This window comes from Anas acuta, chromosome 2 (assembly GCF_963932015.1).
Source record: "Anas acuta chromosome 2, bAnaAcu1.1, whole genome shotgun sequence".
Classification (NCBI taxonomy): Eukaryota; Metazoa; Chordata; class Aves; order Anseriformes; family Anatidae; genus Anas; species Anas acuta.
The window spans coordinates 125789508-125816551 of record NC_088980.1 but is presented as its reverse complement, the minus strand read 5'-3'; the positions used below and the strand labels follow the sequence as shown (position 1 = coordinate 125816551).

The window sequence follows — 27044 nt, the reverse complement described above, 5'->3', positions numbered from 1 at the left end:
ATCTATATCCAAAACAGGTTACACATTAGCAATGAATAAAAATGCTTCTAAGTTGGTAGTGCGTATTACGAGTCTTGATTTTGTTATAGTTTTACTAGCTGTGATTAAGGCATAAATACAAAAATCACAGAGTTTGAAGAATTATAGAAGCCTGTTTTATCTTGAAAGTGACAAATATATTAAAAGGCTTTTGTGTGTGTAATTATAGGCAGTGATTAAGTCAAATTCATCGTTAACCCATTTGTACTAAAAGCAGTCAGGTTTACTCTAGCTATCTTTTGGGGGCTTGTTCTCTAAAAAGAAAAGCTACCTTGCAGAAACTTAATGAATTATTTTCTACGTTTATTTCAAGCACAAGTGAAATGCTTCAAAAGCTAGAAGATAAACGTTGCCTTCTGGAAGATGTTAAAAATCCTCAGAAGTCCACTGAAGCAACAGTCAAACAGAAATTTGTTTAAAGGATACCAAATACTTCTCTGAGTAGGAATTTTGAACTTCCTTTTTATGGCTACAATGTGCCTTATTTAAAGGAGATAGGCCTCTGCAGTTCAATATGAAAGACTGGATTTTCTTTAAGCTTTATTTTTGCTTACTGGAATTATATTAGGGCATTTCTTTCCTGGTATTAACATCCCTTAAGTTCTTATTAGAAGAGTAAATTTAGTATATTATGTTAACTTTGCCTTCATCATTACTTATGATGGTATAAGTGATAACATTTTTGAAATTCAGTTTGGGAATTTGGTTATAAACTTGCCTTCTAATACTCAGTATCGCTGGGTGGTTTTAAATATGTGAGTCGTGAGTATGCAGTGCTGGAAGCAGAAGGAATCATGTTTGTTTACGTACAACCCTTCATACAGCAGATTCTTTCTAGGAAAGTCAATATTATGGGTCTAGAACTGAGAGCTGAGCCATTTTTTTTCCTCCTTTCTTATTTTTACTAGCTAATGCTCAACTATAAATTCTCATTTTAGTGTTGGTTCTCTGAGGAAAAAGACACTTTGCAAGGACACAGAGAGACAAGATGAAATGACAGTAAAAGAAATAGCGTGTGGTGATAGTGTGTGGAGGGAAAGGGAGAAAGAAATCAAAAGAAATAAAATGTTTCCTTCGTGATCTTTTCCTTATACTCCATTGATTGTTCAGCTCATAAAACAAGCAGGGCAATTAATTGTATTTTCATATATATATATAATTCTGTTTTCCGCAGAAACTAAACACTTCTAAAACTCTTTCAAAATTTTGGAATACTTTACTAACTTGTACTGTCATCAGATGCTGTGAGAACTTTTGCCCACATGAAAAGTTACATTGTCATGGTTTTTCATTGCATAAGCACCTGAGATTTCAGTCAGGGAGAATGGTGCCTTTGTGCACTGTACAAATAAATTACCCTGTGTAGAGACCTTGCAGTATGGGAAAATGGCAGTGCCCAGCAAATGGAAAAAACTGGCAGGACTGTGAAAGGTCCTGAGATTGAGATAACAGTAAAATTAATATCTTACAGCTAATAATATAGGGCAAAATCTCCTTGTCAATTAGCTGTCTGTGCTGAGATAGCCATGCCTTGCAAGCATCCTGTAAAGGTTAGCTTTTAAGGGGAGCGCTGAAAGGGGATTAAGCGGTGTCTTCTGCAGCAATTTATTTTTCAGTGCAGCTCTTTTAGTCAGCTCAGTTTTATTTTTAATGTGTTTGTGTCCAAGTCTACAGATGCCGTGGCTTAGTTACAGCTTTTATTTTCCTGAATAAGCCACCGAAACTCTAGATCCAATCCGGTGCTTTGTGGGGCTGCTGCTGAGCAGCCTCAAGATGGTGGAAAGGCCACAGGAGGACAATGCAGGAGGGCTGGCTCACAAGTAGAGACCTGGAACAATGATTTGGGGTTCTGTTATGTGTGGGGTCACAGTGGTCTCCTGGAGCCAGTAGCTAGCTTTTGTAATTTTCAGTCTTGAGGATAATTTAGAGAGCCTGGGCTGGCACTGCACTGGCCAGGCCTGGGCACTTAGCATTCGCTCAAAGATGCTGGGCTCCACCTGCTCGCAGCTGCACCTCTCACTGATCTGTCCCACAGCACAGCACTTGTATAAGAAATCCATGGTTATATTTCTCAGACCCTTAATTCTGAGTAAATTTCAGTATGCTGTGGTGGGTTTGTTTGAAGCATGTGGAGTCATCAGGAGTGGTTCAGTATATGGTGGGTTCATTGTGTTTGCTGCCTTGCATGACCAGTCCTCTCTACTTGACGTGAACAGATCGTGATTTCCAGGGAGAGCTGGAATTAAGTGCATGGGTTCTATAGTTTATGTCTATGCTAGATGGCAGCTGCCAGTCCTTCCAGCTGGCACTGAACGATGTGCACCGTGCACAGCTTTCTGTTCTAGGTTTAGCTGACTCTACCATAAAGCTTTGTTTACCCAAGAAACTGAACGGGACACTTGCAAGACTAGTCTAGCACATCTTTGAGATGCTTTACTTATATGTGAAATATGAACATTATGTTTAGGCATAGGATCCAAGAAATACCAAATGTATTTATATGACTGCTTGCTTTACTGAAAAGTTACCTTAGGTTCAAAACAAATTCAATTTTAATAACTTTACTATATAATCTATTTGAAGATAACAAAATGCTATGGTAAAACTTAAAATAAGTATTCAGCTACTATGAATAGTAATTTTAATGTTAGTTCTGCATCCTTTAGAGGAAACCATATGTTCCTGTGGGATCCTGTGGGAGTTATACCCATAACTTCAATGGGGCACATTTTCACTCAGATTTCAAAAACAACTCACCAGTAAAAGAATATAGTCTTGGACCATTCCTCTGTTATTTGTTGGAGTATGAATAATACATCTGTTTGAAATAACAAATTGTATAAACATCACTACACAGATCTGCTTTCTTAATATTTAATGCAGTAAGATTACATGGCTGAAAATATAAAAAAAAAAAATACAAAATTATACAAAATTACTCCTGTACTATCACTCAGCTTGAAATTTAAGAAAGCCTCGAGTATTTAAATTTTTGATCCAAGTACTTATATTCAAATAAACCTACTCATAGCTGTAAGAATGAATGAGGATATTAAAAGAAAAAATAAAAGGCCTGCTTTGATTCCAGTGTGAAAGCAAACAAGCATTCCTTAATACCTTCAGGAATACTTTTAAAACAGCAATTGAAGTGCAATCACTTCTGGAGTATGGCCAATCTTACTTCGTGTTTGCATTAGACATAGACTTTGTTACCCCAGAGTTGCTTTTCTAACTTGCTTAAAATCTGGAGGTTGATAGTTTAAGATTGAAAGTATTCTGTGCTTTCAAAACATAAACAAACCAACACTCAGTGCACCACTGCTTTTAAAATAAGCTTGAAAGGAAGGCTTTTTTTTTTTTTTTTTTTTTTTAATATACAAACCTTTTTGAAATGTTTCTTTGTTTAGAGGGTTAAGGATTTTTTTTCCCTGGTGTCCAGAATACCTTATTTAGGAGCTGAAAGAATCTTTACAGCGACAATCCAGCAGATGTATGTGAAAACACTGCTTTTTTGATGATACTGAGACATACTAGTAAAAGATCAATATTTTTCCTGTAAACAAAGAATTAGATGAGCTATTATGCTGACTCTTGCCTTAGTTGTTACATAGCATCTCAGTTTTGATCTGTATTACAACCGTTGTTCAAAAGCTAAGCCGCAAACAGCATCTGTCTCTACTGACTTGCAGGGGAGTTTATGTGATGGAAATAAATTTCCATTTAAAAAAACAAAATCTGTAGGGTTTGTAGTGGTCAGTCAAACGTGAACCAGAGTGTAAAGCCATTAGACTCATAATATTAATTGCTATAAAAACATTCTCGTAAACAAATATATTTCATATTTTTGCTAGTACAACTGCATACATATGGCTAGTAGTATTAGTGTGAGCATCAGAAATGTATTTGATGTTTTGATCAAAGACTAAACCAATTAATACAGAAAATTCTCAGCTTCTTCAAAGAAATAAGAAAATGTGCTTTTAACTGTAACATTGTTGATCAGTATTCTACTTAGAATGATTTTCAGTGAATAACTACAGTAGAAAAAGTCATTTAAATTATTTAGTTATTGCTTCCTATGTTGATCTTATAGTATATCTTCCAAATAATGATTGATTAATTTCGTGAAAACTGGTGTAATTCATTGATTGATGCTGTTTGTTTGAATAGTAATTTATCAGTGATACATACTATGATTTCTGTTCTTTTTTCGCTGGTAGTTAATACCTTTTCTGTATTCTACATCTAATAGACGTTGGTATATATTTTTATATATTAACTTGCCTTCTTTTTCCTACTTGTTGGTACATTGCTACACGTTCTTCATTATTCTGCAGTTCTCTGCTGTCATTGTCAAAGTCCGAAGTGGCAGAGAAAATCTTTGTAGCTAGTATCCAGGAGAAAATTTCTCCTGTATGAACTTGTCTCTCTTCAAAACCATTTAAACTTCTAACATCTGCAACAAAACATTGATTACACTTATTGTCCTCCTTAGATGTTTCTCCTGTTCAATGTAGATGTAGTATCCCAAGAGCTCATTCCTGAGCTCACCGCAATGCATATCACTTTATAGATTCACAGAATCACTGAATGGTTTGTGTTGGAAGGGACCTTAAGGATCACCTAGTTCCAGCCCCCTTGCCATGGGCAGGGACACCTCTCACTAGACCAGGTTGCTCAAAGCCCCATCCAACCTGTCATTGAACACCTCCCTATTGAACCTTTCTATTAAGAAAACAGTTGTTTATTTTTGTATTTTTTTTGCATTCTGTTTCTGAACTAAGTTTTTATTTATTCAAGTATTTCCTATTGTTTTCTCCTTTGTTCCTCCATTTAGTCTTCAGAGTTTCTGGTGAGGAAAGTACTATATTTTGGTCCTGCTACATTAAAAGCAGAGACTGATGCGAAGTGATGGTATTACCACATTGTATTTGGAAGCCAGAAATTTTCTTAGCATCTGGCTAATATGAAATCAGTTAAATGTGAATTTCCTGTTCTTATCTTCTAGGAGTTTAGGAAGAAAGGCATGTATTTCTCTTTTCACTCTGAATCTCATAGGCTGCTATTTAGCCTTTAGTTACCTTCCTACTACAGTATGGCACCCACACTTTATACTCATATCAGTGTATTGGCATTCTTGTGGAAAGAGACAAGACTCAAAAATGTTCACTACTGAGGTGGTCTTCTGGCTGATGTGGACATGCTTCATGGCTGCTTATTGGAGATTATTTGCTTATTAGGGGCTAAGGTTTTATGACTGTCACAGTTAGAAACATAACTGTCACAAGGAGAGAAATGAAACTAGTAAATTGTAGTTATGACAAACTCAACAGCTTCATAAGGAACTGGCTCCGTGAATATTACTTGGTCACAGCTCACCTCTATGAAAACTATAAATTCATACTCTTCTTATGAAGAAAAGATACTGAGCATTTTCTTCTCAAAGTCTGTATCTGTGATATGCATAGACATGATGCGTTTCTCATGGACAAACTGCTTAGTGGAGCTTCTGCTAGCCTTTGTTAGCAGGTTTAAAAAAGTAGATAGCATTTAGCTTTTAGCCCTGCTGGGACTCTGGACAATAATTGCAGGGAGTGATCAGACAAAATGATGGTTCTAGTAAATTCATGAAGGAGCTGGTCCTAAATTTGATGTGATGTTTTCTTCAAATTTTAGTTGATCAGAATAAATGGTTTTTAGCAGTTCACTGTCAGTTCCAGATTTCAGACATAATAGATATTCAATTTCAGTTTGTTTACTCTTTGAATTTATGATTATTGAAAAGCTGTATAAGTGGTCTTGAGGTCTGTGTAATTGTGAGTAGTGAGTTAATAAATGCTGACAGATACAGTACCTGCATAACAAGAGGAACTTTGGCTCTGGACCTGTGATGAGTGGACAGTACAAAGATGTCTCTTTCAAGAAGTTCAGAATATGTAGATAGGTAAGCTTTCCGAAATCTCTGACACTCTTTTTTACACCTCAGTTTTCTGTCTCTAGCAAAGATAAGATTAGACTGGAATCCTTTCCGTATGGAACACTGTTAAATTTTGCACAATTAAAAAAAAAAAAAAAAAAAAAAGGAAAAAAAAAATGTGCTTTGGTGTTTGAGTAGGCATTGTGCAAGTGTTGGTCTGGCAAAACCTGAGAGCTGGCTTCCTCACAGAGGCAGCCCTTTCCGTTTATTTGGTATTTCACAACAGATTTAATCAGCTGTTTGTAATAATACAGGCATTTTTGGTCAGCAGTTCAAAGAATATTCTTACTGATGTTCTCCAAGGCCAGTCTGAGAAAAGTCAGCTACAACCGTCCTCGGGAGCCTTGCTTGCTTCTTCAAGGCCCTTAACAATTCAAGGAATTCTGTTCTGCTTTTTGTATATCTCAGCATGAAAAAGATACTTTTCTCTGGGAAGAAAAAAAAAAGAATTTGTCTTGAAAATATCCATCCTGGTACGTGAAAACGCGTACCCAAGTCAGTGTATAACTTCTCACTGCTTAATTCAATAGGTAGTTCTGGTTTTGCACAGAAATACGCTTTGCCAGAAATAAGGTGGTGGTATCCTCTTAGATTATCTGCTTTTCAACGCTCACGGTTAAACTTTAAACCACTTGATATCATCTGTCTGACCCTGAAGTGGTTTATTGTCTCTTCCTCAATAAAGCTAGCATGTTCGAGGTGTTCTGATCTTCCTTCCTTCTGTTGTTTGGCACTAAATTATCTCATTTTGCAAGTGGAAGTTTCAAGGGAGATGGAAATTGAATTTGCTTAGGTGTAAGGCAGCTGAGGAAGCAAGCCTTTTCTAGGCAACTTTGATGTTCCTATCTATTAATAAATTAAACTTTGGAACAGATTAAATGTAACCTTTAGCAGTTAAGTCCACTGTATTTTATTTCAGATAACACTTGAGGAGTGTGTTAACTCAGGCCAGTACTTTCAAGAATATTTACTCTTCAGAAAAAAAAATGTTTTGGTGTGTTTTGCCCCTCCTGTTGTCGTGCTTTGAGATCAAGTATATTTGGTTCCTACAAAGATGACAATAAACAGAAACATAAGGGAGAAATAATTCTGGAAATGAAGAGTAAGATTCTGTTAATATCCCCACTATAAAGCATTGTGAGGCTACTTTTTCTTACTTTTCCTAGTGGTATTGCTCTGGGCAGATTTTAAGTGTGATATAAAGAGTTTATTATTTAATATAATAATCATTTCACAGTGTGAAGACAGTGTAGTAAAAAGGAACTGAGGGGAAAAAAAAAGAAACTCTTTTATTTTAGGTGTATCTTTTTGTTGCCGCTTTACTGTCAGTTCTCCAAAAAGTACTCTGTTTTGTTTGTTTTCCAGAGAAGTAGAAAATAGTTGAGGATTCACATGTACCATTAATTCCAGATGCTGTTCTGAATTGTCTATACAGTTAATTTCCTATTTGATTGATTATCTTGAGGTGTTATTGTCTTGGTTTGCATTATGAGATTGCCGACATGGAGAAGCTTTGTGAGAGCTTTCCTTCTTTGTTTTAGCTCTTCTGTCACCCATTTCCCAATCACTAAGAATGGATCACTACGCCTTACTTAGGAATTGATGCTGTTAATAAGAATTTCAAACCTTTTTTTTTTTATTATTATTGTTTTCTATATAGACTAAATTCCTTGTTGATATCCCTGTGTTTTGACCCTGTTATTGCTATCAGTGTAATGCATTTTCTTCTCTTGGAAAGAAATGCATTAGATGGATTAGCAAATACTAAAAATATCTTTGCTTAACCACCAAATTATATAACCATCCGATTTCTGTTGGCTGCTGGTCTCATGCTGTGGTGCATTTTAGAAATCTGTATTTTACATCACACCAAGTGAAAAGAAGGTACTGATTTACATCAGATCTTCTTTTAGTTTTAAATGTCTTTTTTTCTTTTTTTTTTTTTTAATATGTCATTTTTCATTCAAAACTTAAAAGCAGAATTTACTGAAGGCTTCTGATACCGCCTTTCAGTTCAGCATTTTCAAATTTTGCTGCTTTATATGCTGCATTCCTTCTTATTTTGGTCACATTAGTGCACAGTGTTTAGTACTTTGGATTTGTGGTTTATTTTTGCTTGAGGATATTTTTTAATGGAATGAGAATTTAGATCAGATCTACTGCTGAGGGCCATGGAAATAAGCTGAGTCACTTTCTAGAAAGATCTCTAGAAATACAAGAGAAGATTTGGTCAACATGATCAACTCTAGTGGTCGTATCTTCTTTTTTCTGCACTTTCCGTATCATACAAGTGAAAGATTTTATGGAGTTAATCTGTTCCAGAAGGCTATATAAAGAGAGAACATGAGGACAAACATTAATCTTCCATAAGAGTTGTGTTTTTTTGTTTTTTTTTTTTAATTTCATGATTTTCCTCTAAATTTCCCTTAAAGATCTGAAGTGATTTAACTTAGTACTCTATTCCAATACCTGGCTACGTATATACGTAAATAGGTATAACTCAAATTTCATTGCATTGGTGAATAAAGAGAAAAAAGGCTCAACTTAAAAGTGTAGATAATTGACTGATGTTCATCAGAAATGTTTGTAGTGAGATAACTTTATAGACTTTTCTTTTTCTTTTTTTTTTTTTTTCCTTTGCTGCAAAAAGCTTGTGTTGTCTTAAGTGGAAGTACTGCCTATGATCACATTGCCTAGGGTAGGGCTGCAAGATTTTGTTCTTTGTGAATGTGACAAGACAAGTCAGCTTGTATCCTAAGGTCAGCAAAGTGTCACCTTCTTCTGCAGCTACATCCGTTCCTGCTGTTTGTTTTTCTATTGTGTGGCTCTAATGAAGAAGAAAAAAACCCAAATGCATGAGAAAAGGAAATGATGTCATCAGAGCGATCCCTTTGCATGTTAGGGAAAAGACTACACACAGCCTGCTTCATAAAGGGCATGAGAACATCCTGAAAGGTAATTGGGCACCTTTTGTTGAAATATTCTGATAGATCCCATTAACTTTCTCAGCATTGCTCTGAAACAATGCCTACAGATGGAGGCTGAGTACTAGACCTATTTTTCCTTTATTTGGTGCCAAAACACCTCAAACATCACCTTAAAGCTAATATTGTTTATGTGCTGCTTCTGGAGTGGTATGTACACAAAGCATTCAAATTTTCCTCAGCAAGCTTTTTTGTGCTTTTGTCCATGATATTCTTCACACGTGAGTGGGAGAAACCTGTGCTTCTTGAGACCTTCTTAGGAGACTTGGAGACCATCTCTGCAGCAAAGTGTCCAGCAGAATAGAGAGCTGAAGTTGCTACTGTTTGTTTCTGAGTGAACAACTTTCTATCACTTTACTGCTCTCACTCCGTTCTCTTTGGAGCATTTGTCCCACTTGTTAATGCTAATATTTTCAATTGTACAGTCTCAGGGGCCATATCCATTTAAAATGGCTGAAATGATGGAGCCTTGGAGTCTACTTGTCATCTTGCAAATGCCATATTTATAATAAGGATAACATGCATACTGATAATAACAAGAGCAATGAGAAGATGATTTTCTGCATGCTTTTAGAACTCAGTGGTTTTGTTTAAATCCAGAAATATTGTATTCAAATGCAATATTCTGGTAAGTGATTTACCTCTGCACTGTGATTTACCATGGGAAAAAATCACAGGCTTCTGTGATTTATAATAATGCAAAATAACTACGCTTTTGTAACCTCCCAGGACACTTTAAAGTGTACTTGCAGTCTATTACGCAAAAAATGGTGAGACTGTGGTAGTAATGTAGGCTGTTTCTTTCCCTGCTTTTTGTTGTACCTTTCGGTCTGTAGGAATGTGCTGATTTCACATACATGATCAGCAGTTCATCGTTGCTGTTACTCAGCTAATTCTGAGAAGAGGAGCCTACAGCTTGCTGTTCAGCAGGTGCAGGGGAAAGAGTTGGTCAAAAGGTTTCAAAAAATTCACCTTACTTTTAAAATGGTGCTTGTGATGTCTGTGACTCTTCTTAGGAGCAGACACAGCTTTCTAAAGTGTTAATCAAAGAACAGATAAATGGCTTAGAGTCCATTTACACGGTAGGTTTAGAGGATGTAAGCATGAGCTGAATCTGTCAGGCTTTTAGTCTGCTCTTCACATAACCCATTGGTGCAACTATTAAATGTTGTGCCTGCTGACATCAACAGCAAAACCCATGCTGATTCCACTGACACCAGGTTATCCCTGACAAAACAGTGCTCTTTGTGAGTTGCATGTTTTGAGGGGTGGTGAGTTGCATGTACAGAGACAGTCCAGTGAACACACAAAAAAAAAAACTTCAGGTTCTCAGCTTGCTCTTAGGTACTCACTCTTCACAATTCCCAGCAAGACTAAAATTTGGGGCTTATTTTGTGAGTTGCAAAGGAACTAATAGAGCTTTCTGAGGTTTAGTCCTTTCTCTTTCCAAACAATGAAGCTTCTGTAACAAATCAGTATGTCACGTTCTGCCTCCTGTTAGCCTACTGAATGCTGTGCTGCTCTGCACGCTGTCCCATATAATTCTGCAATTTCAGTATGGTGCAGTTCAGTACAAGTAAGCGGGACAGAATTTATTGTGGGAAGATAAGTCAGCTCAGTTGCTGAAGATATCCATATTTATGGAAATTAGGGGGGCTTTGCTTTGAAAAGCTTAACTGAGGATACAGTTTATTTTTCGTTGCTCTTCTAGAGAGTCTGGTTTTTGGATTTGCATCTTTGAGAAAAATGATTAATAGATTACATGGGTTTGCATTGGAAATAGCTAATTATACAGGTTCCTGCTGCTTTTTGGAATGCAGCCATTTTTCTGTTGCAGAAGTCTTCAGCGTACTAGTTAATCAGAAAAAAAAAATCTTATTAAGCCTGGTTTGTTTTCCTCAGCTTTGCTCATCCAGCAGATGTTTCTGGAAGGTCACCTAGGTCATGGTGCCCAGCTTCCCTGGCTAGGTGCGGGTGTAGTGCCAGGTGGCTTATCACACGTGCGATAGGACTGAGGCTCCCAAAGAAGAGGAGGGTGCTGGAGCCTCTTGGACAGCTGGCTCCCAGCTGGGCTTTTTTTCCCAAAGGGTCTTCAGCGGCAGGCCTGGAATGTGCTATGAAATCCCGGTAGCAGCGGGCAGACAGCCGTGTGATAGGGGAGGCAACAGCAATGGGAAAGATCATGATTAGGAGTGGGCTGCTGTTACTTCCCAAACAGTTCAGCCTGCAGCAGCCTGCCTGTGCGCTGCTCTTCCCCTGGTGTTCATCAAGCCAGGAGCCGCCCATGGGTTGGGATTGTTGGCCTGGCAGGCGCTGTATGCACTCTAGCAGTACATCGGTCCCGTGGATCTGGTTCACAGCAGATCGTGGTTACGTGAGTTTACTCTCCAAGCATGCCACAAACTTGAGCATGACCTTTCAGCGCATTAGTTACGGGGAGGCACCATGTTGGAGATATTTGACCTGGCCGCAAGGACTCTGGTACGCCTGTGTGCTGTGGGGCAGGGGCAAGCAGTATGCAAGCGAGCGAGCCCGGTTCTCTCAGAGGCAGCGAATCTGTCATGCTTTCATAGCGCTGTGGAAAACCAGCCTTGCTTCTCATGACTCCAGCCGGCCGAGGCAGCCAGCTCAGAGCCAGGACTGTGCTGATATAGCTGCCCAGCCTCCTATTCTGCAGCATGCTTGTTCAGTGTCTCATTGTACATTAGAGCCTTTAGTCCAGCTTGTGTATGTACTCTTCACATGTACAAAGGCAAGTACTGCCTAATCTAGCCCACTTTAAGGATAAAACCTGATGTGTAGTGCTGAACTACAACAGCAAAGGCCATTTAAGCTCTATTAAAAAGGTAGGCTGGGAAGTGAGTGCTTTAGCTAGCATGATTAATAGCATTGTGCAGTACAGAGTGAGTTTTAATAGAATATATTATAGCTCCAAAGGAAGAAAAATTTTTGACATTCAATGTATTCCTGTATTCAGGAGCTGACCTTTTGGCAGTAGCTGTGAAATAATATACAGGAGAATCTTGTTAATTCGTGATAATGACTTAAGAGACCCATCACGGATTACTTTATTATACAAGTTAGCAAGTAAGTGGAACATGATGACAAAACTTTAGAGATGCATGCTTTCATAGGAAGTTCTCTGCTAATTTATCTTGCTAATAGCAAGATACTTGTAAATATATTCATAATATACAAGTTAGCAAAGAGCAGTATCATCAATAAAAGCAAAAATGAAATGACACTTTAGTATAGCAGCCTGTTATTAAATAGCTTCAAAGAAACAGGACAAATCTTCCAGCTGGGAGAGTGTGAGGCTGGTGAAGTAGTTCTAGAGGTAATAGCTACTGGTCTTTAGTAAAAATTAGTAGTAATTAATAGATTAGTAAAAATGTTCTCTTTTTATATATTGCATACCATAGCATAAATCTAGCTAAAAGTATTTGGGAAAAGTGAGTTATCTTAACTAGCACAGTAGTATGCAGGTATATATGTAGGTAAAAAACATGTTAAATTTTAATTTCACGTTGAATTACTTTAGAGAACTGAACTGCTGACATATGCTCAATCTGAAAATAGTAATTCCCAAGCTATAGGCTCATTTGAAAGCCCTCTCATGCATTCCAGTAAGTTCCTTAGTCTTCAAAATACAGAGTACGTATCTCCTATGTCAACATATTTTTATGATCACATTTTCTTGTTCTAAATTGTGTTCCCATTTTAAATACTATTAAGAATGGAGTTGCACTACTGACAATGTGTTTTCAAATAAGACTTTTTTCAGTACACCTCAGAAAATGACACCAAGCTGTGTAACGTTTGTTATGATCTTACTAGAAGGAGCAGAAGCTTCTCTGGCCTGGAAACGTCACACGTGCTTGTTACTGCACATTGGTGTGTCAGCAGAGAAGTCTGCCTAAATAAGGCAATGCATGAGTAGAGCTTATCAGCATTTGACAGGAATATAGTCCACTAACAGCTGATACAGAAGCCCATCTTTTCTGTGCTATCACCGGCTCTCTGTGCTGCACACAGATGTATGTTTATCGGCTGCTCTGCTGCTGATTGTGCTCAAAAAGTAGCCCTCTGCTTTTTCTTTTTATTGTCATTTTATCCCAGCAGCCATGAAAGTGAGCTGAAACCCTTAAAAAGCCAAATGTGCTTGTATTATGTACACAAATATTTATATGTGTATATTTATTTGTATGTGGAGTAGTCAGCTTTGAATGAGTAGAGAAGTGTATTGCTCCTTCTGTTTCTTCCCCTACCAAATAGTCTAGAGTGGGTGAATATTGTTGGCTAACATGAATAATAGGAAACTCCATGCGTTTTGGTGCCATTATTGTACTACTGTGTACTAAAAGATGTTTGTAAAAAATTATCCATGACATTACAAAAGTCCTGACTGATTTTTGCCTTCCTCACTCTAAGGGACTGATCTCACTCAAATGAGCAGCTAAGCTCCCAGTAACTTTTCTGGGAATACTGTTACACCTTGCATGTTCACAGGGTGTGTAAAAAAAAAAAAAAAAAAATCCATGATAAAACTCCCTTAGCACTGTTTCAGTATCGGTTTTGCTGTTAAATGGAGTGTGGTTGTTAGTTTTTGCTTCTGTGTTGTGCAAAGGTTTGGCATTTGAAGATTTTATGAATGAAGTCACTAGGACAGTAAATAATCTTTAGGATCTGGTGGTAACTGGCCTGCTGTGGAATGTCCCACAGCAGTCAAACTTAGGACCTACAGATATTTTTTGATAGAGGGAATGAAAGTAAATGTCTGTGCATGTGTGGCTTCTTTAACTTTCACTAGGGATTTCTGAAAAATGCCATATACTACATTCTTATCATTCCTTATTATGCTTTCAAATCAATGATTTGGGAATCTCTGTTATTTTTGCAAATCATTAAACTGTGAGGCTGTATGTGTTGAATTATTGACAGAAATTTCTGTTACCCAAAGTGATCAAGGCATTTTATGCTGAGTAGGTGTTTAAGACAATAGTGAAAAATGCCTTTTTCTTCTCCATAGCATACTGTTCATTTCTTGTTGCTCCTGACTGTCTTTTCCTACCATCTTCTCAAGTCAGGGAGGGAGCAAGGGATGGATGGATAGATAAATAGATGGATGGACAGATGATGTACCTTTTTCCCTTCATTTTTAATTCGTTGAACTATGTTTATCTTTTCATATTAAACCTTTTACATCTTTACCTCAGATATGTACTCCACATTGTTTTTTACACTACCAAAAGTAGTCTTGATGAATTTAGAGTTATTTTGATTTTACTGTAAATGTAAAGCAGGCATAAATTTCCCAGTATAAAATCAGATCCACTGTACTTCTTCATTTTAAGCACTGCTTTGGGTATGATGAAAAAACATTCTGAAAACAACCAACTTCAGAAAAAGCAAATAGTGCCTGCTGGGCAAATAGACTGTGTTCTTTTTGCTACCCAATACTCTACTTTGTCAGGTCAGTATCTTGCTTATTTATACCTATGTATCCCATCATTAGTGTCTTCCTGTTTTCAAAACAGCATTGTCAGTGTTCTCCTGCCTCTTGTCCTCCTCAGTGCAGGATGCTAGCTGGATTGCTTGGCATCCTTCTGAGAGCACTCAGAAAGTTCAAAGGTTGTTCTATGGGAACCCCACATTTTGTAAAAGATGTTTGTTGCACTGTATGCAAAATGACACAGAGAAAAAAAGACTAAAGCTTCTAAATTAGTTTAGGGAAGAGACCTGATAATTTAAGGGCAATCGTAGTCCCAGGAAAGCAGAACAGATTAAAAAAAATAATAATAATAATTGATTTTTGGCTGTGGTTTTTTTTTTTGGTGGTGGTGGTTTTTCCTCCCTGTTACTTCTTCACAGTGCTTGGAAGGAGGATTCAGGTATCTTTCCTTCCAAAATGACTTTCATGTCTGGCAGGACAAAGAAAAGACTAAAATCTTTGTTGGAATGCTTACCTGTTTACATTCCAGATGGGTGTTTGCTGGAGGTGATAATTTCTTGTGTGCCACAGCGGGTTGCAAAAGAATAAAATACACCAATGCCTGGTCAGGGGTGATAATCCTGTTTGCCCAGCAGGCACTATTTGCTTTTTCCAAAGTTGGTTTTCAGAATGCTTTTTCATCCTTCCCAATGCAATGCTTAAAAAAAAAAAAACCCTCCAGTTTTAATTCAAATCCATTTTCTTCAGTTCAGTAGCCTGGCTTAACTGTCCTGATGGGAATTCACAATTCAGTAGCATTGTTGTATGCCATATAAGCAAGATAGATACCTTTCTGTCTTCTGGATCCATCTATGATAAAGATAAGAAAAGAATCAGCAGTGGATTGGGATGCTTGCCAGCAGAGCACATGTGAAGGGCTCACAGCAGACGTGCAGCATGGTGCTGTTTGCCATGTGTGTGAAAGCTCTTGCACGTGGTTTTGTATGTAGCTCCCTTCCAAAATAAGACCACCTCCCCTAGGGAAATAATGCTTTCATGCTGCTGGTTTGACATTTCTATACCATTTCTCTCCCAAAATATTCAGTTACTTTTCTAGAATAGATGCAAACCCCCACTATTGAGCTGGATGCAATCTCATATACCTGCATGGAAAGTGTGATGTGTCCATGGAGATACAGAAGCTGGGTAGCCTTGAATTTAAGTGCAGCGATTGTGCATGCAAGCATAGTAAAGCCTTTGCAATTCTTTAGTAATTCAGGAATGCTTTCTTTCTAGGAATAGTATTAATAGGTTTTATCTTTTCAATTTCTAAAAATACATTTTGCAAATATTTTAGTTGCTGCAACCATATTAATTATGCAGACTTACAAGTTAACATTTTTTTTTTTAACTTTTATTTTCAAGTCTATTTTTACCGTAGCCTTTATCAATATTTCATCATGTTGTTTTTACACAGCTTTGTAATAAAGGTTGTTTCACAAATGAAACAACAACAACAACAAAAAACCTTCAGGATTCTGCAAAACGTTCTTTGAAGCACCTGAGTATCCTTTCATATATAGTGGCAATAGTTTGGAGAGAAAGTTTGTACTTGAAATTTAAAGAAGAATTTGCTCAATAGCTGTCTTTTTAATTGCTAAATGACACAATGTGATTGATTTTTTTTTTAAAGTTTAGCAATTATTTCTACACTGAAGTTTAAAAGAAGAATCACAGGTTAGGGCCTGTGCTTAGTAACAAGCTTGTATGCTGTGTTGACTTTCAGTGCATTTCATGGCAGGTGTATTTGGCACACATTAAGACTGACAGAGGAAAATCTTAACTTCACACACTAGTGTCTTACAGAGATGCAGTCACTAGTTTTGTATTGAACATTAACTAAAAGAAAAACGATTCTGCAAAGGAAATTTTGTCATCTGAGATGATCTACTCCTTGATGATGATGGCCTACTCCTTGCCCCCACTGTCAGCTTTTCTTTTTAATAACTACTTTGGAATTAAATATAAATGTCTTGACTAAAAAGCCAAAGAAGTATATTTGAAAACATCTAAGAATGATTTAATGTTTTAAAAACCACCAACAACAGCAACAGCAAAAAAAAACCACCACCAACAAAAAACCCTTCAGTTCCTCTGCTAAGAAGATCAGTATTTGAAAGTTATTGACACTGTGATGCCAGTAATAATGAGAAAAAATGACAGCCGTTAATCATGGGAGGACATTTCTATGCTGAACTTAACTATGTTATAAAGAGCTATGTTTTCAGCATCTCATTAATTTTTTTGGGGTACTTTTACACAGCCAATTACTTCTAAATTCAAAGTTTTCTGGTGCGATTTTAATATTACTGTCTTTTAAGTAGGATTTATCTTTTGTATCATATATTAATGAAGAGAAGTCCCACATGTCTAGTAGTTAATTTCTTCAAAATTTTCTTCATCTGGGCCCGTTGTAAATGAACTGTCCCGTTAATCCTGCAACTCCGGAAGAGAGTCTGCAACATATAGAGGTGGTTTCATTTTCTTAAAATAACCCAATTTGAAAGATTTAATACTGAAATATATTTTAAAATATTTTTATTTATTTCTAAAGCCATAGTTCACATTCTTTTATCTCTTTGCAAAGAACAAATAAAAGAAATCTGACAGAAAATAAATCTCTTTTGATACCGCCTGCTGGGGTACTTTATTGTCTCTGATGAAACGGGAGTCTGTATCATACAATACAGGAACACAATTTTAAACTTCTAAGCTTTTGGCAGATGCAGTTTTCAGGTTGTAAACATAAATTCAGCTTTTAGGCAGCAAATTGCTATGTTGTGTAACCAGGCCTGAAACATGTAAGTGGAACATCACATTGCATATATTGCATACAGTGTCTTATAGTAAATGAGAGGGACAGGTCCTGAAATTTTACATTGAGGATATTAAAAAAATAAATGCATAGGTTGGGCAATAAAGAAGCTAAGGTCTGTTTTCTTTGGGTAAATCTCTTCTGAAGATGAAATTGTTCCAGATTTGTAGTGACCTGTCCTCATATAAACTGCCATACTTTGAAATACTTCCTCTCGTTACGGTGATGCTGAATTTACCAGAAGAGATTCAGTTGCTTTTGTGATAAAAAAAAAAGCATAAACTTGTACAAATAATTGGACTCCTTGCAGTAGTTTATGTTGAGGCAAACCTCCTCGTATTTTCTATATGGGCTATGGTAGTACCGAAACTTGGGTAGCTCTTCAAGCATATCTGGAAGGGACGTGAAGAACCCATTCCTCCTGAGAGAGCAATAGTTTTCTCTCCTTTGCTATGAAAAGTATGTGAGGTTTGTGAAGGTCATCTATAGTGCGCTAGAACCGGGGGATACTTTTTCTATCCTATGCTCAAGTTACGATATACTAAGCAAATATTTATTAACAGCCCTTTCAGACACAGTGCGATGCCAGCAGCTGCGCTCAGCACAGACTGGGTGGCTAGGGAGCTTAGTCCTTCTGCCCCTCTCACAGGTAGTACCTTGGTTGTCTCCTTGTGTATGAACACATGTTCCCTCCTTGCTTCCAACACTAGCATTAAGCCAAAAGTAAAGGCAGGGATGTTTCTGATGAGTAGCAGCATTAGAATTGCAGGCTCTTCCACAGCTCTCATTCTTCCCCAGCATCTTTGAGCAATTTTTCTTTTAGCAGTTAAAGCAAACAGCTGCAGCACAGTCTAGTAATTATGCTTGTGGCTGCCAAGCTTTGAAAAGTATACAACAAATTGTTGCAGTTGTGGCGTGTTGTTTTTTTTGGGTTTTTTTTGTTTTTTTTTTTTTTTTTTTTTCATTTCTCTGTCCTGGCATTTTACACCAGTCCAACCCATTTCTTCTCTGTGCTTAATCCAGTACATTTTCTGTAAAATAATGTTTCTGAGGGTAACACTTCCTTTATGGAGCCTTATTTCCTCACCTGTCATTGTCCATTCACAGCCTTGTTGGGTGGTGGCTGGCTACTTTGCACATTCTCTCAATCAAATCAAAGGGATTTGACAATCAAGGCAAGCAGAGAGATGCTTGCTTACGCTGTCCTAAATTTGCTCAGTTTGAGGGGCTTGTTGCATTGTCATTCTACATTTCTACCACTATTTCTGTTAGCTTATTTGTAGACCCTGGTAAGATTTGTACTGCAGTGTGCACCTGTTCCTCTAAATCTTTCTCCTCTTTTGCATCTTGTCCTATCATGAAAATGCAGGGTGAGAAGGGGTGAGGGAAAGAAGATCTGGTGCAGGAATTTCTCTTTCGGAGTTGTATTTCACTTTCAAGTTTTACCTTTGTCACTGTAAGATCATGTGCCGAAGTCTTGGCGATGCAAAAGCTAGGAGTTGTTAAGAATATACTCTGAAGTGGGGGTGACAATTCAGCCGGTCTGCAGCTGGCTCCTGAGTGTCCTTGAACAAGAGAGCTTGGGAACAGGCTGGATGAATTGTCTTGATGACAGCAACCCACTCCTGACTCCCAAGGGTTCTCGAACACAGCTGAGAGTGGGTAGGGATTTACTAGATGGAAATAACACCGAAGGGAAGCATCAGCATGACTGGGCATGGCTCACGGTCCGTGGCTGTATATCCAGTGGAGTACTGGAGTCAGGGGCACTGCTCTGAAGCACCCCTGTGGTAGGTTCCCTGCTTTGCCACACTGCTTATTTTCAATGCTGCTACTCTATGGCAGGGACAGTTAACAGCAGTAGGAAAGCAGGAAGAGCAATTTTATCTGCCTTTCCATCTTCCCGAGCATTGAGCATCAGCAGCATCTTGTTGCCAGGCAGGGAAGAGCGGTGTCTGCATATTTAGATGGGGCCCAGCAGTGTTTCTTAAGTCAGGTGCAATGCCTCAGTGTGGCTGTGCTGATTGGGCTGAAAAGAAAAAACAGGCTTCAAGCATAACAGATGTGGCTGTGTTTATTCTAGAAGATCTCAACAGTTACGCTACAGCCATATCTACATCCATAGTGTTCTGGATATCCGAGCACCACGGCAGATAATTACTTATTTGCATGCAGCTTTCATATGACAGCGTGAGCACTGTTGATCCTTTTACCCCTGGGGTGCTTTCGTGCAGCCATGCTACTGACACCAATAAGTGCTTTATCTTATCATTCTTTTGTAGTGTTTTGCTTGGTGTTTGAAGGTGATTACATCCGTTGTACGTGAAAATCCTCTTTATGTTTCTGCGATAGTGCTACTAGCTCTTTTTTTTTTTTTTTTAAACTCTTTTTTTTTTTTTCTTGAGGTGCTTTGATCACTAGGACTAGTCTGGCACCTCCTTCTTTTAGGGAGGTTACATCAAGAAGTCTTCCCATTTTTACTGTTCTTGCGTGCATCATTGCTGACTCTTCTGAGCTGTCTTTAGAATAATTAACCAGCTCTGCACAGATTCGCGTTCTATTGTAACCGAGTTTTGTGTTGTACTCCTTGTATATCATAGGTAATGTTAAGAGGCTTTTTTAAATCTGTTTAATCATTCTTAGGTATCACCATCATTGATAACTTTCTGTCATAAGTGTTCTACACAATTCCTCTGAACTCTCTCTCACTCACTGTTGCAGCACCTCATTTCAAACATGGTGTTGGGAATGTATCTTTTGCTTTTAGTTTAGTCACAGGTCCTCTGTGTAGTATGTGGTGCAGCGAATCTTTGCTGAATAAAGCTTAAATGACTTCATATAGTTGGTAGTGCCCCTGCAATACTGCTTTGTGTAAATCCTGCCTATTTCTGTTGAAGCACTGTGAGTCTTTTTTGTTGTTTTTCTTTGATTTGTTTGTTTTCCCCCGCAGATTATGGACACTAATGTAAAATCAAGTCACAACCCTCTCTTTCTTGCTCTCTTTTTGGACCAACTAGTTTTGTGATGCTGGCAGCAGCGTGGCTAGGATTCAGTCAGAAAGGTGCTGTCTGATTTCCTCTAAAGACCTCTTCAGTTCGGCAGTTTTGCTCCTGGTGTGCAGGTAATGCAGGTTCAGACTGGGAGCAGGCACAACTCGTTTCACACAGCAGTGTCCTAATCACTGACAGAGACACAAAGGATGAATCTGTGTGGTACTGCAGATTCTGCCTTTGGCAGTGTTTTCTGAATACTGACCCTAAACCACTCATCCATATTTAAATGCATGAACGTAGAGGTTAATTTCGGAGGAAAAAAAATGTAGGTCCTGAAACTCATTATTACAGACTCAAGTTCAGGTGAGAGATGGTATTCTGAATGTGTTTCTTAGCATTCCTGCAGGCAAGTTTAAGATTCCTGGTGTTTAACATCCCCGCCAGCACCTTATCCGGCCAGAACATCAGGTCCTCTCCAATTTAATACGAGAGGATCTAAGCATTAGGAAGTCTGTTCCTCACATCTAAACATGGCTTTGTTGAGCTTAATAATGCTTTGGTCACTGTTCAGTATAAAATGGCAGCGGCTTAAACTTCCCTGTTTAACAAGGTGCTCTGAGGACATAAGTGTGCATGCTGTGGGGATGTGGTAGATGTACCCAGGTAAAATACTGAGTAAGGTGATGAGGCAGGATGAGGCCTGCCTGAAAGACCAAACACCCAAAGCAGGTAGTGAAGACTCCAGTGTCAGTCAGTTTATTCAGTGGCTGCTGAACATTTCCTTGGTTTGCTTTTTTCATTTGAATGTACCTGAACAGTGTGGACAGAATTGAAGAAGACCAAAGTAAACCTCCAGGTGATGAGTTAAAGAAGTTGAGGTATTCTTGCATGCACAGAAAAATAAAACAGTTAAAGTGGATTTTAATTATACACGTCCTTTCTATGACATGAGACAAATAACTCCAAAGAAAATAAAGACAGCATACTTAAATCATTTTTTTTTAATTAGCCAAAGCAATAATAGATAATGTGGTGATGATACATATGTATGTCATCCTTATTTATTTTAACCACAAGATTTATTTTAGTAAAAGTTGATGATACCATTTGTCTTTTAACATATGATTTCAGTTGTAGCAAACAAGCAATTTATACTTCTGATTTATTACTGCTTCACTGGGATATTTTATTCCTCAGTGAAACAGACTTTTCCATAACAGCTTCTGCTACCAAGGAGGAATTTTAATTAAAATCACCATCATTTTCTTTTTGACTGGATTTCTTGTCATTACTAATAGGCCTAACATACAAGGATGAATGTAATGCTGTAGTACTAATCAGTGCAATTTTTTACAGCATGTCTTTCTGAAAGAACACAAAATATAGGTGAACTTGAGAATTTTGAACTATTACTGTTTACATGTGCAAGTAGCAAAAGATGATGCGCCCTTCCCCCTTCATTGTTAAGTGGTAAATTGTTGCTATGGTGATCCCTCTTTCCATCTCATCAGCTATAACCTGGTTTTCCACATCAACTGAATAGCTGCAAGCAAAGCATGATCTTTATTAATTTTTTTATATCACTTAATATTGTTTTGCTACATAGTTATTGTCTTGGGACTTAACGCAAGCATCAAGATTCAGTAAATGTAAGCAAGAGAGATCTAATTTTGTAGTACATAAATCTGTGCACTCATTAAAATAATCATCATGTAACTGCCAAGAACTTTAAGTGGATTTCTTAAAGCGAGCTTATTTTAGGTGTGTACCATTGATTTTTTTTTTCTCATTATTCAAAAGACAGTAAGCTCTTCTAGTAAATCCGTGAAAAACTTGTTGAGTCCCTGGTGAAGTATTCAGATAGGTGATTTGTTGTTTTTTAGTGAAGGTGATGAAAACAGGATAGTTGTAGCAAAATTTCACAGAAAGGCTTTATTTTCTTACAGTGTCAGTCTGTGAGCATAGTGAGAATGCAGAGAGATACCTGAACTGTGGTGAGAGTAAGCCAGGTGACCTGTTGTGGAGGTAGCACAGGGCAAAATACCTGTTCCTGTAGATATGCAGAACACGTTTTTGTCAGAAATTTCAAGTGCAGAATGAGTGTGTGGGGCATCAAAATAATCCCCCAAAACGAGAGAGACCCCTTCTCAGCCCCACCACAAGGTTCTCCAGGGAATGGGCCAGATGTTATGACAAGCCCCAGAGCCTTAGGTGGGAGGGACGCTACAATTATTTAAATAAGTTATTTGAGTATAAATCAGTAGTTTTAAGAGATGGTATTTGTCTGTACTCACTTATGGTATTGTTCATTACATTCTCTTTCCTCTTCACATTAGATTTGAAACATTTAAAAACGCAAACATTCTGTGTCTTGCATTGCTAGATAGCATATGAGCAATTCTTTGTTTCTGATTATACTCATATTCCAGTGCTCTTTTACTGGGGGGAGGGGAGGGACAGGACTTTTCCCCTAAATTTTATCTGCATTACACATGCCTGTTTGAAATTGTATGTCACGATCAATAAAGCAGTAAGAGCATATCAGTCTCAAATTAATTGTTTCCTATTTATGACCTGTTTTGTCATCCTGAAGAGGACCTGAGCAAGAGAGGAGTGTTCTCAAAGGCTGTACTGCAGTATATCATTTCACGTAAAAGCATCCCAGTTATCATGTATGAAAATGTAAATAAGAATCTTGGTTTCTTTGTTAGTAGTCTTTTGGGTTCCGTGTGTGGAACAGTATTTTTCACGTCTCAAAATACTGTGCTGCCATAGGCACACTTCCCATTCGATGTTCCTGACCTATATTTGCAATGAGGGATGTTTTTCTAAATAATGTCAAAGATTGTTGCTCAGTAGAGCAGTCTCTTAAGGACATGTTGAGAGTTGTACAAACATAAGCACATTAGCAAACTAGGAATTGGATTGATATTTCAAATAAGAAGAAAATCATTGCACAATTTAGGTCCAGAAAAAGGCATTTTGAATCAATTAATTAGATCTTTTGGAACTACTTCTTGCGCAACTACCAAAGGATTACCCTTTGGCCAATGCACAGTTCACTGAATAGCCTGACAGAAAGTAATCCATGAAAATAAGGGATGCAATATTTTCTTCCAGCTGCAGAGGATGAGCAACAATTGTGAAAGCATATTGTAAAGATGCCCAAGCCCAAACAGCCATTCCAGTGTTCTTGCACTATCTGCTTACTTTGCCTACCTTTATCAGGTGTGGTATTTTAGTTTGTGAATATGCTCATCTTAGTTAAATAAGCCATCTTGTTAATTAATTTGCCATCACCAAATCTGCATGATAGTGCAACCTGAGCCCCTGCAAAAGAATATACCAAACCATGTGCAGCATGAAGTCCTTGCTTGTATTTTGCAATCATGTGAATAGATCACAGAAAGACTTTGTTGTGTCATGGACTGATCCTTTTTTGTTTGGGGAAATGCAAACAATTCCAGCATTTACAGCAAAAACAGTTTGTGAAAGAGGAGCAGTTGTTTCATGTTTTGTTGTCACATTTTCCTGATTCCAGCATTTCCTACGTAACCAGAAGTAATTCCACACAGGACAGGGGAGAGAGTGACCCGAGGCTCAGTAGCACCAGTGCCAAAAAGGTGCTTGAGTAGTCTTTGTATGAAGCTCTTTAGACACTCCTACTCAGCCTTATTCATTTCAAGGAGATTGATATTGGGCAAGTTAATACAGTTTCAAGTATGTTTTAAGCCTGCAGTACCAGGGATCAGCTGCAGACATGGAACAGGGACTGAGCTGAGTGTGAAATTGCGTAGCTGAGAGTGGGGGAAGAGAAGATGGTTCCTTTCAGCTGTGCTCTTCCTCAGGTTTAAATGTACATGAAACTATAGCCTTCCTCTGTCTGGATTTTTTGTTCTACATGGTCCCTTAAAGGGACCTAGTTGTTCCTTTGTTGTATGAGTGTAATCGGGAATTTGATGACCTGGAAAAAACGTATTCAGGCAAAATGCCAGCCAGAGAAGACAGTCCTCTGAATACTGCACATGGGATCCAGTGTTTCTGTCTGTTATATTTCCCTTTCAAGTAATTATGGGTTTTTCTTTAATGCTTCTATTGCATTGTTTCTGAAACTATGTCCGTGTTTATACATTTATTTATATTGTTTCTGAAAACACATCCACATTTATACAGTACGAAAATGTTTCAATAAAAGACAAACATAAAAACAAAACCACATTTGCCACATAAAAGGCCATAACTGTTCCTCTCTCCACTTGAATGTGTGAAAGCTTGCATAGGTGTCTATTTTGTCTTGCTAAGTTCTACTTGTTTTTTGTAGACAGCTTATTTTACCATCCATTAATTCCAATAGCTATTTCTAAATTCTCCTTGTAATAGTAAATAGGCTTTGTGGCTGCAGTATATAAGAATAATAATTCTAGCCTATTCCTTACTAATGTTGAAACAGTTTAGAAAACAATGATAAAGTTCCAAATTGGAAGTTTTTATTTTAAAAAGATTTACAGTTTCAACCGTCTGAGGTATGAATGTGCTGGCGAGAAGGCTTGGTGTTCTCCCATTGCCCCTCAAATAGGGAAAGACAGACGGAGAAGCTGGTGGTGCCTGCCACAGAATAGCTGTTACGATAGATTGAAATGCATAGTATCAAAAATAATTTAAGCTAGAAATAGTGCTTTAAAAACAAAACAAAACAAAATGAAAAAAAACCTCCTTTCCTCGGGATTCTGGACACAGTGAGGAATTGCAGTTCTATCTTCTACCCTAAGTGTCAAGGATGCAGAGTTTTTTTTCCAAGGAATGTAGCTCTGCCCCTGAATTCAGGGACCATCTTTGCTGCTTTTCTTGTCTTCACAGTTCATGATAAAAAGACAAAAATGACACATGAAAGATCATATGGGTCCTGAGGAATTCTCTAAGCTGTATCATTTATTTTTAGATTTATTGGTAAAACTAATCTGAAGATGATTTTTTCCAATTTGTAAGCTTTTTCTTCGTTTTGATTCAGTGTACCTAAAGATACTCTCAAATACTTTCAATTCTTCTCTCTTTCCATTGTGTAGCTAGCCCCTTTCACAGCATAATTGCTGTTGAGCGTATTTTATTTCCTTACTAACCTGCTTGGCTTCTTGCCTTTTATCATTTCTGTTCTCTGACATAAGCCTGCCACTGTTAAGAGGCAATACCATTGTTCAAGGAACTTGCTTAAACAACATGTGCTTTGTTCCTCTTAAGCACCCTAAAGAAATGTCATTTGAAGGATAACAGAGATAAAAACTATCAGACCTTTTATAAATATTTTCATCCAAGATCAGTGACATTGCTTGCTTGTCCCACAGCCTTTCATCCCAGCAAGTACCAAAATCAAATTATAAAAGAAAATTTACTCCATCCAAAAATGCATTATAATAAAGGAAAGAAAAAATAAAGTTTTTTAATTAAAAAAAAAAAAATCTGATTTGGAGTAAATAAATTGACAGACAACACTGATGTAGAGATTGTTTTACTTAGCTAAATTACATTTTAGTGAGGATTTTCTATATGCACAGTATTTTGGATTAACTATTCTAAATTCTGTCATGCAATTTCAGGTTGATGGTGCCTTTTCCTAGTGTGGTTCAGAGTGGATCAGATTTTGCTGAGTTGGGAAATGCACTTGGTACAGAAGGAAGTAGGATTCATGGATTTACTACAGTCTGACTGATATGTATAAAAGAAATCTAGTTCTGGAATCGTTTTCATTCATACAGGGAGAAAAAAAAAGGCTGAAAAGAATAGATGGATAGCTTTAGTGCTGTTGTTATCACAAAGAGCTGTAGAAAGGTTCAGAGATAAAGTGTTGATTTACTGATTTACTTGAGAGGACATTAAAAGCAAGTAGTTATAGCCTACAAAGAAATTGATTAAGTAATTTTACTTGTGACATCACCAATACTAAGAGAAAAGAGGTATTGAAGTTTGCGTTGATTATTAGACATTATACTGTATTAGTTGACCCAAATATTAGACTTTTTTTGACTTTTAACTTTTTTTTTTTTTTTTTTACTTCAAGGACAGATACAAACATCACTTTAAGAAATAAATAAAATTAAGTTTCTGAATTCCTAATTTCACATTCTCAGAGCTTTTAAAGCTTGTGGTGGATATAATACATGTGCTTTAATGCAGAGATATTGTAGGAGGAAAAGTAATTTGCTGGAGGTGGACTGCTCTTTGCTTAATTATCACATCTCCAACAGAGCTAAATTCAGCTCTGACATACGCTGGCAAAAATCTCATTCACACAGAAGCAACATTCAGCTGCGGCTCTGCAGTAGATCATGCTCTAGTCTCACCAGATGGCATTTCTTCTCAGGTGTATGTCACTCTGGGTATGTATATGCTTCAGACAAGTTAGATTATGGGGTGGTTTTGTTCAGTTTTAACAGCAGCATCCTTCATGGACCTACTCTACACATAGCTTAGTCATTTCACACTTCCAAGTAGTATCATAAGGATAGCAAAGAAGGGGTTTCCTTATTCTCTTATTTCTTTTATTGTCAGTAAGACAGAATATGGTGATTATTTGCTGTTGGCTCAAAAATTTCCAAAATCCTCCAGAATATCCAAAATTCTGTGCCTGGCCTCGTCTCATATTCTCTGGTTCAGATGCTCCTGCACAGATTTTTAAACTGTGCTAATAAGAATCCAAATACTTTAAATTTAGTCCATCTTGCAACTAACGTAATCTTTCCTGAATAGGAAC

At 37.5% G+C, this 27044-nt stretch overlaps 1 protein-coding gene across 6 annotated transcripts in view; it reads left to right on the top strand.

Annotated features, from left to right (window-relative positions):
- Window positions 1–27044, top strand: part of JPH1 (junctophilin 1) — an 89565-nt gene that overhangs the window by 10777 nt on the left and 51744 nt on the right. Inside the window, exon 3 of one of the 6 annotated variants that reach the window (XM_068672115.1) lies at window positions 353–1312. The exons of the other annotated variants lie outside the window; for them this stretch is intronic. Within the exon in view, the coding sequence (XP_068528216.1) occupies window positions 353–458 (106 nt within the window). The 3' untranslated portion in view covers window positions 459–1312. Of the gene's footprint in view, window positions 1–352; window positions 1313–27044 lie in introns of those variants that run through there. 6 annotated transcript variants of the gene reach the window in all.